This window comes from Phodopus roborovskii, unplaced genomic scaffold (assembly GCF_943737965.1).
Source record: "Phodopus roborovskii unplaced genomic scaffold, PHOROB, whole genome shotgun sequence".
NCBI classification, from domain to species: Eukaryota; Metazoa; Chordata; class Mammalia; order Rodentia; family Cricetidae; genus Phodopus; species Phodopus roborovskii.
Genome location: NW_026126689.1, coordinates 7,660,712 through 7,674,138, shown reverse-complemented (window position 1 = coordinate 7,674,138; position 13,427 = coordinate 7,660,712). Strand labels below are relative to the sequence as shown.

Here is a 13,427-nt window from a genome sequence, read left to right as displayed (position 1 = left end):
GTGCACTCCAGTCCACACTTGAGCACCCACTGTGGATGCCACATCAGCCTCCGTAAAGAGAGCCTCGGCTCTTCATCCCTTTCATCTGTCACTCTATTCCCCATGCTGGAAAAAGAGCCTGAGCACAGCTCTACTGCAAAACACATTCCAGGTATGTAACTCGGTGACCTCCTTGCCTTTCCCCCCTTCCCACTCGACTGGGAGAGCCACACGGTCAAGAACACATGTTAGCTTACCTACGCGTGCAGGCTTTCTTAACCAGTTCAGAAAGCAAGAAACGGAGAGGCAGAGATGAGGCAGAGAGACAGAGACTCACAGACAGAGACACAGAGAGAGACAGAGACAAAGATACACAGAGACAGAGAAGAAACAGAGAGAGACAGAGACTCACAGACAGAGACACACAGATAGACAGAGACAAAGATACACACAGAGACAGAGATGAGAGAGACAGAGACACACAGAGAGACAGAGACAAAGATACACACAGAGACAAAGATGAGAGAAACAGAGACTCTCAGACAGAGACACACAGAGAGACAGAGACAAAGATACACAGAGACAGAGATGAGACAGAGACTCACAGGCAGAGACACACAGAGACAGAGAGACAGAGACAGCTGACAGTGTTATTTCCCCAGGAAGTGGGGGCGGGAAGCAAGGACTGCCTGGATGATGGCGCCCAGGAAAGGCTCCAACCGGCGGCCTCAGATTGTCTGCTAACAGGATGGCCCAGTGAGGGGGGCACTGTCACCACAAATCCCATTTCCTCCACTTGTCAAAAACACCGGTTTGAATCCTGCTCGCTCGCTCACTCTCAGCCAAAAGGAATTTCCCTTTACACAAAAACTATTCAGACTTTTCCAAGACATGAAATGCTACAGGCCAGGGTTTTCCACCCAGACAACTTGGAAACTGTGGATCGCTTTCTCCCCAGACACTTTACATTTGCCAAGGACTCTGAAAGGCCTTTTCTCTTTAATATGAAAAAAAAAAAAAAAAAAAATGTCTCCTCCCTCCCTGTTTTTTTCCACTTTTTATTTTGTCTAGATTTCACTGAAGCCAACCTTTAAACCAGAAAGCAGATTTCCACATTATACAATACAAATTAGCCAGGAGGGGTGGCATGTGTAAGTAATGCCAGCACTCGGCAAATAAGACCAGCCTAGGCTGCAGACTGACTATAATAAACAAACAAACAAACACACACACACACACAACTATACCCATCAATTAGGTTGTCCAAATGAAGTAGTCAACCGATTGAATATTATAATTGTTATTTTAATAGGCCTTAATTTAACTAAACTTTGCTAGAGTTTTTGTTTAATGTACTATTAAGTTAGTATACAAAATAATGGGTTTCATTACGGCATTATATAGCCTGGTTTTGTTTTCAAATAGGAGACTTTTAGCCTGGTGTAATTAGTGGCTCACACCTGAAATTCTAGTATTCTGGAGAACTAAAGCAGGAAGATTTCTAGTGTTGGCTACACAGTGAGTTTGGGGCCAACCGAACACAAAAACAACAACTACTTTCAATGGTAGGTACTCAAGCCATAAAAGGGATTTCAATTCATTTAATACAAACTCAGACTTTCGATTGGGTAGACTGCACAGGGTATGAATCAAACTGCTTATGATGAGTTCTTACATCAAAATGCTTTAGAACCCAATGAGAGCTGCCTACCACAGATGCCGCCAACAAGGAGTGGCCATACAGACTTGGGCAGTTCAGAGGAGCCCATCCGAACTCTTCAACAACAACAACCCAAGCTCTTCTATAATGCTAGTTACATTTAGATCAGTTACATCAGAGGAAAGCAACCCAAAAGCAGCCAGGTTAACATGAACTGATTGTAACCCGCCCTAAGAACAGCAATAAGACCCACAGGACTGTGAGGGGCATGATCCAAGATCTGATTTTTGCATTGACCTTCCAAACAGTGAAACAACTCTACATATCACCACCACACCGAGTCCACAAAGAATTTCCCTAGCCAACATGTCCAAAGAAGTCCAGACAAAACAAGGCTGCAGGCTGGTGTGGTGGGTGACATTGAATCCCAAAGCAGCTGCCTCAGGAATGACCCATGAGAACACTGCATGGGTTGACACACGGGTCTGCTAAGTCACCAAACACCCACCCCTGAGATAAGAAGACGCCTGATAACAGGAGACAAAGCAGTCTGGGCTCTTCTTAGTCAGAGGAACATACTGTAAAGATTCAAGGGTTACTCAGCCCAAGATGGTTTGCAGCTAAGGTGGACCCAGGAGGATCTGGGGTCATAATCCAAAGATCTCCAGCTCTCTCTCAACAAACAACAGAGTTGAAGAATCAGTTACACGAGAGGAGGGGGGGTGTAAAAAAAAGAGAAGACAGACAAGGACCCAACACTCATGTGTAAGGCAGAGTCAAGAAGCCCGCGACAGAGGAAAAGCTAAACCCTCACCCATCCCCTTAGTGCTGTGGAAACTCAAGCAAAGACCAGTGCTAAGGAAGCTGATGCCAAAAGATAGGAAGTTCCAGACCAGCCCAGGCTACAATGCAAGATTCCATCTCAAAGAGAAGAGAAAAAGAGCTCCAAGGTAAGCCTATGGTCAACATTGCCAAATATCTCCACAAGGCCCCGGAGGGAAGCACAGAGGATAGACACTGGACTTGGTTAGAAGGAGGTTGCAGAAGCCTACAATCAATGACAGGAACCAGAGCACAGCCATGAGACTGAAGAAACTGAGGCTGTAACTGATAACTACTTGTGTGTGGGGGGGGGGGGGACCCTGACCATAATAAACAAGACAGACAGAAACATGAGCAAGAAGGACCAGCTGGGAAGCATGTGTTGAAGGCAGAAACCTGTGTTTATAGCTGAATATAGAAGCTGGCAAGAGAAGAATTCAGATACACAAGAGAGAATAATTATAAGCATCCCCTCTGTTTCCCAAATGACATCAGACTCCCTTGGTTGGGACAGCTCATCCTCAAACTGAAGACGTTTGACATAGAGGACAGGGTAAAAAATAAATGTGTCTATTATAGGCAAAGAAACAAATCCAACTAACATGCCCAAGGACACCAGACAACCCATGGCCTGGATCAAACACCCACCCATTCTACAACACAGGCCCACTTTCATCCCCAGTGAAAACCAGGGCTTGTGGATAATTGCTCCACCCTCATGGTCTTCTCCAGACAAGAAGGCAGAAGATACCAATACCAGTGTCCCGGCTATTTTAATGTCAACTTGACACAAGCTAGAGTTACCTAAAAGGAGGGAATCTCAACTGAGAAAATGTCTCCACCAGATCTAGCTATACCGAGGTTTCTTAATTAGCAATCAATAGCGGAGGGTCCAGCTCATTGTGGGTGGTGCCATTCCTAGGCTGGGTTCTATAAGTAAACAGGCTGAGCAAGCCAGTAAACAGCACCCCTCCATGGCCTCTGCAACAGCTCCCTCCTCCAAGTTCCTGCCCTGTTTGAATTCCTTCCCTGACTTCAGTTAGTGATAAACAGCGAGGTGGAAGTGTAAGCCAAATAAACCCTTTCCTCCCCAAGTTGCTTGGATGGGATATCTCATTAAAGTAACAGAGACACTGAGACACCAAACCAGCTACACCAAGTCCTTATCAAACTAAATATGCGTATCTTAAAAAGCCTTCATGACAATACAGATTTAAAACACACACAAACACACTCGTACACATTGATACAGCATTATATATTAACAAAAAAAGACCCAGAATTATCCATTTTTCAAGAACACTGTGTCAAGGGACTATCATGATCACTTAGTAGTTCATACTTGACCTCAGCCAAGAGAAGGGCATGGAAAATCCAAAGGTGCATCTGGCCTCAAGAAGCCTGCCTTCCAGGGGGGCAAACTGCTTTACTATGCCAAGTCTCGGATTCCTCATAGAAAAGTCACTCTGTACCCCCATGGCTAAAGCACACAGTTCATTCCAGGGAAAAGTCAAGGTCACCTGGATTTGGAGGAACTAGGAAACATCCAGTGAGCAGGGTGGGAAATAGCTCAGAGTAAACACAAAGATGGTAAGATGACAGGTCTCATCATTTCCTTTCAATTCTTTAAGCAGGTAACAGGGGCATTCACTGGGACAGTGCTGATAGCTGATGTCCTACAGCTCAACAACAGCAAATGCCAGCAAAGCCTTGGGACCATACCCCATGAATGTCAGCAGCGAGGGCAGGCTATGGCAGGAAGCTCAAGCAGCAGACACAATGCTTCATCAATGTTTGAACAACCAATATGCAAACAGGAAAATAGCTTAGAAAAAGGCCTTCAGTTTTCTTCCTGCTGTGGACTTGTAATGGTACAAGTCTTTTTTGCCTTGCATGGTGAACAAAATCCCTAACCCCACTAGCTACCTCTAGCCCTGGCATTTGGATCTGAGGCTGAGAGTATGGGTAATGTAGTTAATTCTGCATGTCTCAGTCAATGAGCCAGGACATACTCTCCCTGACTCCACCTCCATGAACAGGCATTGTATGTATTTCATGGGTTTTTCCTGACACTCCGGAGTTCCTTTCTTAGACACTGGTAGCACATCTAAACAATCCTTAGACTTTGCAAGTGCCATAGAACCTTCCTTTGTTTTCATGGCTAATAATTGCTGACTTAAAACATTTTTCTAGCTGCTATCCCACCTTTGAGAGACAGCTGTCACACCTTTGTTTGCTAAGCAAGCACAACTTTTGACAGACTACTATACTAACAATCACACCTAAGGCTCTAGTATCTCTTTCAGCCACAAATAATTAATCTAGGCCTGTCCCTTCAACCCTACATCCTTTTCTAGCTTTTGGTTTAGATATGGGCATATGACCTCATCCTTCCCAATAAATCAAGTCAGCTGGCGAGCTATTGAAATTTTCTTGAGGGCTGGAGAGATGACCTGGCAGTTAAGAGCACTTGCTGCTGCTCTTGCAGAGGGCCAGGGTTCGGTTCCCAAAACCCGCATTGGGTAGTTCACAAACACCTGTAACTCCAGCTTCAAAGGATTTGACCCTCTCAGCCAGAGGACGCAGATTCCCCATCAGGACTTTGCCAGTGGAAAAAACTGGAGGTAACATCTGAGTGAGAACACCGGCCAAAGGAGGCTTCACCGCCCAACCATCCCAGTCTCTGGGCCTGCTGGCAAGAAGGTCAAACCCCTCAGTCTCTGAGATGGGCCCATTCCTCAGCAGACAGCGTCAGAGATGAGAAAGCCAGATGCTTCCCAGGGAGCACCATCAGGTTCCTTAACTCCCACCAGCTGAGACCAAACTGAGCAGATGGAAAATCTGAGTAGTGGAGCCCCCAATGCATTTTACATCTGTACCGTACATTCAAGACAAGCAGGACCTGTGGCCAACTCTGTAAAGACTACTTCTATCTACTCATTTTTAAATGGACAGAATCAATGTAAGCCTTGACAGAATCTATTCATCGGGTAGAACAGAAGAGGAGAAGTGACCAAGATGGCAAAGTTTACTCTGCACAACTCATGGTTAGCCTTCAACCACGAGTCCCTACTGCCTGGTGTCTTCACAGAGTCTGCAGCAACACGAGTGATATGCTTTAATGCAGTGCTGGTATCCCCAGTACTCTTGGGAAAATTGTGTCTAGTCCAGATTTAGATGAATCTACGTTAGTTTCATTTTAGACTCCAATTTAATTGCCTTGGTCTCTTAAACTGCATTTTTTCCCCCCTTTTCTGGTCTTTTTAATAGCGTCTCACTATGTAGCCCAGGCTGACATGGAACTTGCTAAGTAGTCTACGTCAACCATGAACTTGTGATCCTTTTGCGTCAGCCCGAAATGCCAGAATTATAGCCATTACTATGACATCCAGCTCCAAGCCTTCGTTTTCTAAGCAAATCCAGGATGTAAAACTCCAAACAGTGGAGGCTGGCAAGGTTAAAGTACTTTCTGTGCAAGCCTAACAATCTGAGTCCAATGCCTGGAACTCACAGTGAAGGAGAGAACCAAACCTGAAAGGTGTTCTCTGACCTCCACACACACACACTCGCACACACATGCCTGCCATGCACACACACACACATATATGCACGCACACACATATGCATGTGCATACACACATATATACACATGCACATACAAACACACATGCAGTGCACACTAGCACACAATGCCTAACACACACGTAGACACATGCACACACATATGCACATACACACAAATAATAATTATAATAAATATTTAAAATGAACAGTATATAGCTGAACCGCCTACATTCTCCTGACTCCTGATCTCCAAATCCTTTCACCAGAAACAATTTTCCATTTTTTAAATCACATACCCAGACACAATCTGTGCACAGATACCTTAATAATGCTTTATAGATTCTTACAAGTGCACATAACATTAGAACAGTCCAACACCCAGGCATGTCTATGAAAAGGGACAAGGTTTTATTCCCGTGTCAGCCAACACACTAAACACTTTCAGCCCTGATCGGCCTGGAAGCAGCAGCTTTCATGGAAAAACTATTGGTTGAACAAAAATAACATCTGTCACCTTAATCACAACCTTTTCTCTTCAGTGCTGGTGATGGACCTCCTGGGTCACACCTCTGCTCTCAGGCTTTATACAGGCCTCAAGAGGAAGCCCAAAGCTCTCCTCACTCAGGACCTGCAGGTGACTTTAAACCCACCTCCCCTCTGTGAGCCTTCAGGTCAGAGAAGTCTTCATGGCTAGCTAAACAAGAAAAACACTGCTCTCCCTGCTCACAAGACACATCCGAGAGAGAAAATCCCAGCCTTGGGCAACTTGGACCTCTTCTCTTTTTGAAACGAAGTATGTGAAAGGTTTGTTGAGACAGAGCCTTGGTGACCAGATACGCTAGCTCAATCCCAACTTAAAACAAAGCATGGGTCAGAGACGACACAGCCAGCCCCAGTTAAACATGAGCTGCTTCGGGAGTCAGCAGTTTCTATAACCCTATCATTCTCTCCCAACCTTTCATCAGATACCTTGCTTTAAGTTGGGATTTTTCAACCTATAGCATATGGGGCTTTGGAGTCAGGGAGATCTGGATTTGCATCCAGGTTGCATCACTAATTAGCTGTGAGGCCCAAACCCCACATCATGCTCCAAGGAATCAGCCTTAGTTTTCTCATATAATTAAACCAATGGGGGAAGGGAGCCTCAAACAGCAAGATGGCCCAGCAGGTAAGGGGCACCTAACTGCACAAACCCGAGGACCTTAGCTCAATAACTGGAAACCGTGGTGAAAAATAAACAGACCAAACAAGGGCTCTCTCACTGGGTCAGGAAAGGGGGAAAACAGCTTCATTTTAGTGAAATATTTGTTCCCCCAACAAAAGTTGAGGGAATCCTTACAAAATAAAATTATAGGGCTCCTATCCAAAAGTGATTAAGATTTTTAAGATGGTAACAGCAGGGCTGGAGAGAAAGCTCATCCCAGAATGTGCTTGCCTTGCAAGCCCAAGCACTGGAGTCCAATCAGGAGAACCATTGTTAAGGAAAAACAAACAAACAGGCCTGCTGTCTCAGCCTTGCAATCCCAGCGCTGGGGATAGAGAAGCAAAGATCTCTGGTGCTCACTGCCCATCCAGCATAGCCTACATGACAAATTCCAAAGAGAGACCCTGTCTGAAACAGCAAAGGGACAAAGGGAGTGGAGGGTGCCTGAGGAATAACACCCAAGATTGTACCCTGGCTTCTACAGGCACAGGAGACACACACACACACACACACACACACACACACACACACACACACACACACAGGAGAGGCAGAGACAGAGAGAGAGAGACATTGTCAGAAGATAGTAAAAGGACACTGTCCAACCTAGAGTGGGGGCCTGGGAGACCACACAAGGGGCCACACACACCAGGGGCTCCTCTTTGAGGTACAGACTATAGCTATCATCATCATCTCTCACTTGATACTTTTCCCAAAGACAGCCTTTCATCTACACACACACACACACACACACACACACACTCACACCCATGTTCTCTTCTCAATATACTCTACTTAGAAAATTTCACTGGATCAATTCAGGCTCCAGCATCTTGGAAGCAGCCCGTATCTACAAAGAAAATGACTCACCAAGGTAGGCTAACTAACCTACAGCAGAAGACGATGCTACATACACAGTCCACTTGCTGACAGATGGCCTGGGCCCAGGCTTCTCCTCCTGCTAACACTCACATCCTTCAAACCCCTGTTTGGAGACTCTACTCATCAGTTCCAGTCTATCCCCTGTCCTTCCTCTACCTCGAAGACTCGATCCTGGTGACATTAGTCTACTTTTACTTTTTCCATTGTACTTAGAATGTCGAGCGTGCTATATTGCTTGCTTCTTTTTATGCTCATCATGTGTTGTTTCTTTTTTCCAACACATTTGCAAACGCATGCAAAAAGAAAAAAAAATGTAAACTACTCAGAGTCACGTGCTTTAGTCTGGTTTTTGTTCATTATGTATCCCACGTGCTCAGAATAGTGTTTGGCACATGGAAATCATTCAATAAATTTGAAGTGAAAGAATGTCTTTGAATGAAAACATAATAAAAACAGACCATCACTTCACCCACTTGGGGAATCAGCCCCTCTGCCATCATGGACAAATTTCACCAACAGCTCAGCATTTAGACATCTGAGTTCAAGAGGTAGCTGATTAAAGTACCCGTTTTCAAATCATTTCCAAACTTCCCTAGTTCAGACCCAGCCGTCCATGCCCCTTTCACCACCGATGCATATACACACACTAACGGCTTGCAGCAATTGTGAGTGGCATTTTGTATGTGTGAGCGGTTCAAAAGGGAGAGCCTCGTCTGGAGACCATAAGAGTCGTTGAGAAGCAGAGGGATTATCAGAGAAATGACCCCCACATCACTGCCTTGCCACGATGACACAGAAAACCTGAGTTGTTAATATCAAAGGGAATGCGAGGTCTCAAGCTCTGGAACTGTAAAGATGGCAGCTGGAGCCAAGCCAAGCTTTTGTCCTGCAGTTCCTGCCAGTCCCAGGTAGGGACTCATCTCAAAGCCCTGTGTGGCATCTCTCGGGATCCAGCAATGCCGCTGTCTGCACATTTTATCCCACCACCTTGCTGAAAGGCAGCCTGAAGGGGTGGCCTTGCGGCCTCTGCCGAGGCATGGTCTCAGTGAGAGCTGTTGCTGAAAGCAAGGGTCTCTCCACTCAAGATCAAGCTGTAGCTCCTGCCAGTGGGAGCATCCGGGGCCCCCACAGTTAGGAAACAGCTATGGGTCAGCATACTCAGGCTCCTTCTAGAGCAGTGCTCTGGAAGCACATCTGGGCTCCTAACCCAAAGGCTTCTTGGGGACGGGCAAACTGGATGGTCAGGGTCACACTCAGCATCTGGCTTTTGCCCCAGAGTGAACCACCACTCCCTCTCAAGCCTGCACATGGCTTCTTTTTATAACCAGCCCTTCTCAGCCACCACAAATGCTTTGTAGGAAGCTGCAGGGAGGCCCTATCCCTTTTCCCAAAATACAGTCAGCCAGCAGCAGCAAAGGCCTCAGAGGTGGGGCTTGCAAAAGTTTCAAATATCCTGGTACTGACCCCATTAACAGCACCAAGCAAGGCAGGAAAGCAGCCAAGCCTGTTCTTACCTCACAGTTAGTGTGTGTGTGTGTGCGTGTGTGTGTCTGTCTGTCTGTCTGTCTACAAATCTGCAGATGACTGAGGACAAAGCCATATTACCAACACTGACTGTCAGACACAAGATTCCCTCCTGCAAGCTTATGCCAAAAGGCGGAAAGTGACATCTCCAAACGAGTCATGGCTCTGCAACAGTTGAGTCTCCCAGGCGGTCTCTGTGGGAAGGAACTGGTGAGCTGTCCCACCTCTCCCGCAAAGTCTCCCTGAAATATGCAGCTGCCTCAGATTTTCCAGACTTCCCAGAGATGGTTTCCCCCGAATCGGGAGGAAGCAGGTCTTCAAGACTGTAGCAGAAGCAGCTAAATAAGGCAGCCACTGTCCCGTGTGAAGAAAGAGGGCTTTTCAACACGCACGTACATTTTAAAGATACAAACAAAAAAGTTAAGGAACAGGACAGAGGGAGATAAGAAACAGATGGGAAGAAAATAGTACATTAGCTTGTCCAATTTTGTTTTTTTCTTTCTTTTTTTTAAACCACAAAAATCAGTGTAACTGGGCAACTGGGCGGAGGCGTTATTCTCCAAACGCATCCCCTTCCCAACATGCTGTACCGTTTGCGACAGGAAACGGTGCTGCCGACAGAAAAACAGTGTAATACTTTGGAATACAAAGAGTCTCTACTGGGAAGAAAGTGTGAAGCCCCAGCTGAGCACCACCATGTGCTCATAGAGGAAAACTCCATCCTCGGACTTCTTGTCCCTGCCCCGTCCCAGACGCTGCCTCCCAGCTCCCAGCTCTCCAGCTGGTGACAACAACCGCCTCTCTCCTCAGAGCCCCCCCTGCCCGGGCCGCGGGGTCCTCACCGTGTGGTACATGAGGGCCTCGGACTCTCCGGGCTCTGACAGCTCGCTCAGCTTGCGGTCCCATTGCAGGACACTCTGCTCCCCGCTCTCCAGCACCTCCATGGCGGTGGGGGCCCCGCGGGGCCGGGGATGCTGAGGCAGGAGCGCACCGCTCAGAGCCGCCACGGGCCGGCGAGACGCCTCTCTCCGCGAGTGCTCGAGTGTGCACGCGTGGGACTCAAACGCACTAAGCAGAGCCCCGCCGAGAGCTGGGCGACCCGTGTCCTCGGAGGTCCCGGAGTCCCTGGGGAGGACAAGCCTGCCGGGCTCGGGCCGGAGGTGCACGGCTTAAATCGGGCTGTGCATCCGAAAGGAAGGCAAGGAGGAGGCAGCTCCCGTGCCGAGACAGTCCCCGCGCCGCAAGCCCACTCCCCGCCACTGCTCCAGACAAACTTTGAGACTCCGCCGGGCTCTCGAACTCGGCTCACCGACCCAGAGGCGACCCCGCCCCCCTCCAGGCCGGTGGCCAATCGGACGCCCGTCTTGCCGAGAACGCCGTATCACAAGTCCCCGTCTCAGCCAGGTCCCGCCCCCGGAGGCAGAGTCGCGGGAAGTCTCCGCCCAGACCTCGGAATGTGGGCGGGGACCGTGTCTGACGTCACGGGAGGACTCCGCCTGCCCGGGCGTCGCGGCGGACCAATAGGGTGCTTGGGTCTGGGAATGATCGACTGGAGCGTCTACCAATGAGAGAGGGCGATCTGGAGAAGACAACCAGTCACGTAGCGACAAGAATACATTTTATAAGAGAGGGCGTGCGCGCCCCGTGAGGGTTCTTCCCAGCCCTAATTTCCTTAGAGAAACAAATCTAGCAGGCTGGAGCGCTGCCCACATTTCAGACTAGTCTGGGTCGCCGGAGTCTGTCTGGGTTTTAAAGGATGCGCGACATATATACGAAAGCGCGCACGTAACTCTAGTGCATGGATCTGAATTTTTAACAGTTCTAGCACACGCATGGCTTGCTTGGTTTTTGTTTTGTTTTGTTTTGTTTTTTTTTAAAACTGGTTTGATGGACTTTGCTAAACAGACATTAGCCAGTGGCACACCTATCCAAGTCCTAAATCAGTTGGCTAAAGTCCTTTAATTCATGGGTTTTTGCTGTCGTTTTGTTGTGTTTTTGAGAGAGGGTCGCATGCCGCCCAGGCTGTCCTCCACGTCACTGTGTAGCTGAGGCTGGCCTTGAACTCCTGATCTTCATGCCTCACCTCCGGAGAGTTGAGCTACAGGGTTTTGCCACTAGTGCCTGGTTCATAGACCTTTTATTCCCAATTTTATGGAAAAACAGTCCTTGGTTGAGTGTAATTTACCATCTTACATTCTTAGGAACTCTTACAATGGGGCAGTCTTGCATTGCATTGGTATTGTTTTGTTTGTTTGTTTGTTTGGGTTTTTTTTTTTTTTTTTTGAGACAGTTTCTCTGTGTTGTTTTGGAGCCTGCCCTGGCACTCGCTCTGTAGACCAGGTTGGCCTCGAACTCACAGAGATCCACCTGCCTCTGCCTCCCGGCTTTGTTTTGTCCTCTTTAAAGCCTGGCTTTGCTGTCTGAGAACATTCAAAAGTCTCAGAACTTTACATTGCCTTTAACATTTTGTTTTCATGTAAACGAGTCTATTTGTCTGGTCTAGCATCTTGTGAGACAGCTCCAGTATTTGAATACATAGCTTGCTTATATAATAGATCTCACAACTTTCCCATAAGCCCTTGCTTTTTCTTTTCTAAACTGTTAGCTTCCTTCAAGACAACTTCTTTTGTAAATCACCCTTTCGGGGTTTCCCCTGCTCATGGCGTGTACACGCCTTTAATCCCTGCACTCAGGAGGCAGGGGCAGGCAGATCTCTGAGTTCCAGGCCAGCCTGGTCAACAGAGCTAATTCTAGGACAGCTAGGTGTGATGATATTTTGTTTATGATCTCACAAATAAAGCTTGCCTGAAGATCAGAGTGCAAAGCTGGCCACACTCACTAGTCGGCCACACTCACTAGTCAGGTGGTGGTGGCACACGCCTTTAATCTCAGCACTAGAGAAGAATATAAGGAATGCAGAGTGTCCAGTCTGCAAACACGCTGAAGACAGGATTGCCCCAGCCTTGGTACAGGTAAGAGCTCTCCAGTGGCTGGCTGCTTTGCTTCAGCTTGAACTCCAATATCTCTGTCTCTGGGTTTTTATTATTTGTGATACAGCTAGGGCTGTTCCATGGAGAAACCCTGTTTCAAAATACCAAAAGGAAGGAAGGAAGAACAGAAGACAGGATTTCTCTCAGTAACAGTTCTAGCAATCCTGGAACTCACTCATTCTGGAGACCAGGCTGGACTCTGATCTCAGATTCGCCTGCTTCTGCTAAGTGCTGGGATTAAAGTGCGGGCCGTATTTTTAACACAGTATTCATCATGAGAAAGTAAAGCTAGAAATGTACATTCTTCTTAACATATGGACACAAACATTTCTGTGCCCAACATAACTACATATGACAAAGTCTGTCCCTAGCAATGACCCAGCGACAGGCAGTTTCCACAGTGGCCTCCAGGCATCATCGACTTTGGATGCACCTCTCCAATCCAGCATGGGCAACAAGGAGACAATAAAAAGTGTTCTGACACTATCCTCTCTTTTGCTAGTTTGTCCCAAGGAAAGACAACCACTGTGTTGTCATCTACCCTGTGGAGAGACCAATATGTCCATGGAACAGAGGAGGGTGTTCAGTTACCAGACAAGGGATTGAGGCCCCTCAAACAACAATCCACGAGCAACCGAATCTGCTGATAGGCAGGGAAGAAGGTCCTCTCTGAGGTGGGCCTTCAGGCAGATTGCAGCTGAGCCACACTGATTCCTGAGCCGCAGGTTCGGTGAGCTAGGGGACATGAGGCTTTAGGCCAACAAGTTTTTCCTTTGTGAAGTACATGGCAGGGTCATCCGTA

General features: G+C 47.3%; 1 protein-coding gene across 2 annotated transcripts in view; it reads right to left on the bottom strand.

Annotated features, from left to right (window-relative positions):
• Positions 1-10,839, bottom strand: part of Creb3l2 (cAMP responsive element binding protein 3 like 2) — a 113,528-nt gene extending 102,689 nt beyond the window's left edge. For both annotated transcript variants that reach the window (XM_051174652.1, XM_051174653.1), the window contains exon 1: positions 10,478-10,839. In XM_051174652.1, coding sequence (XP_051030609.1) covers positions 10,478-10,579 — 102 coding nt within the window. In that variant the 5' untranslated portion in view covers positions 10,580-10,839. The remainder of the gene's footprint in view (positions 1-10,477) is intronic.
• Between the last annotated feature and the right edge of the window lie 2,588 nt (positions 10,840-13,427).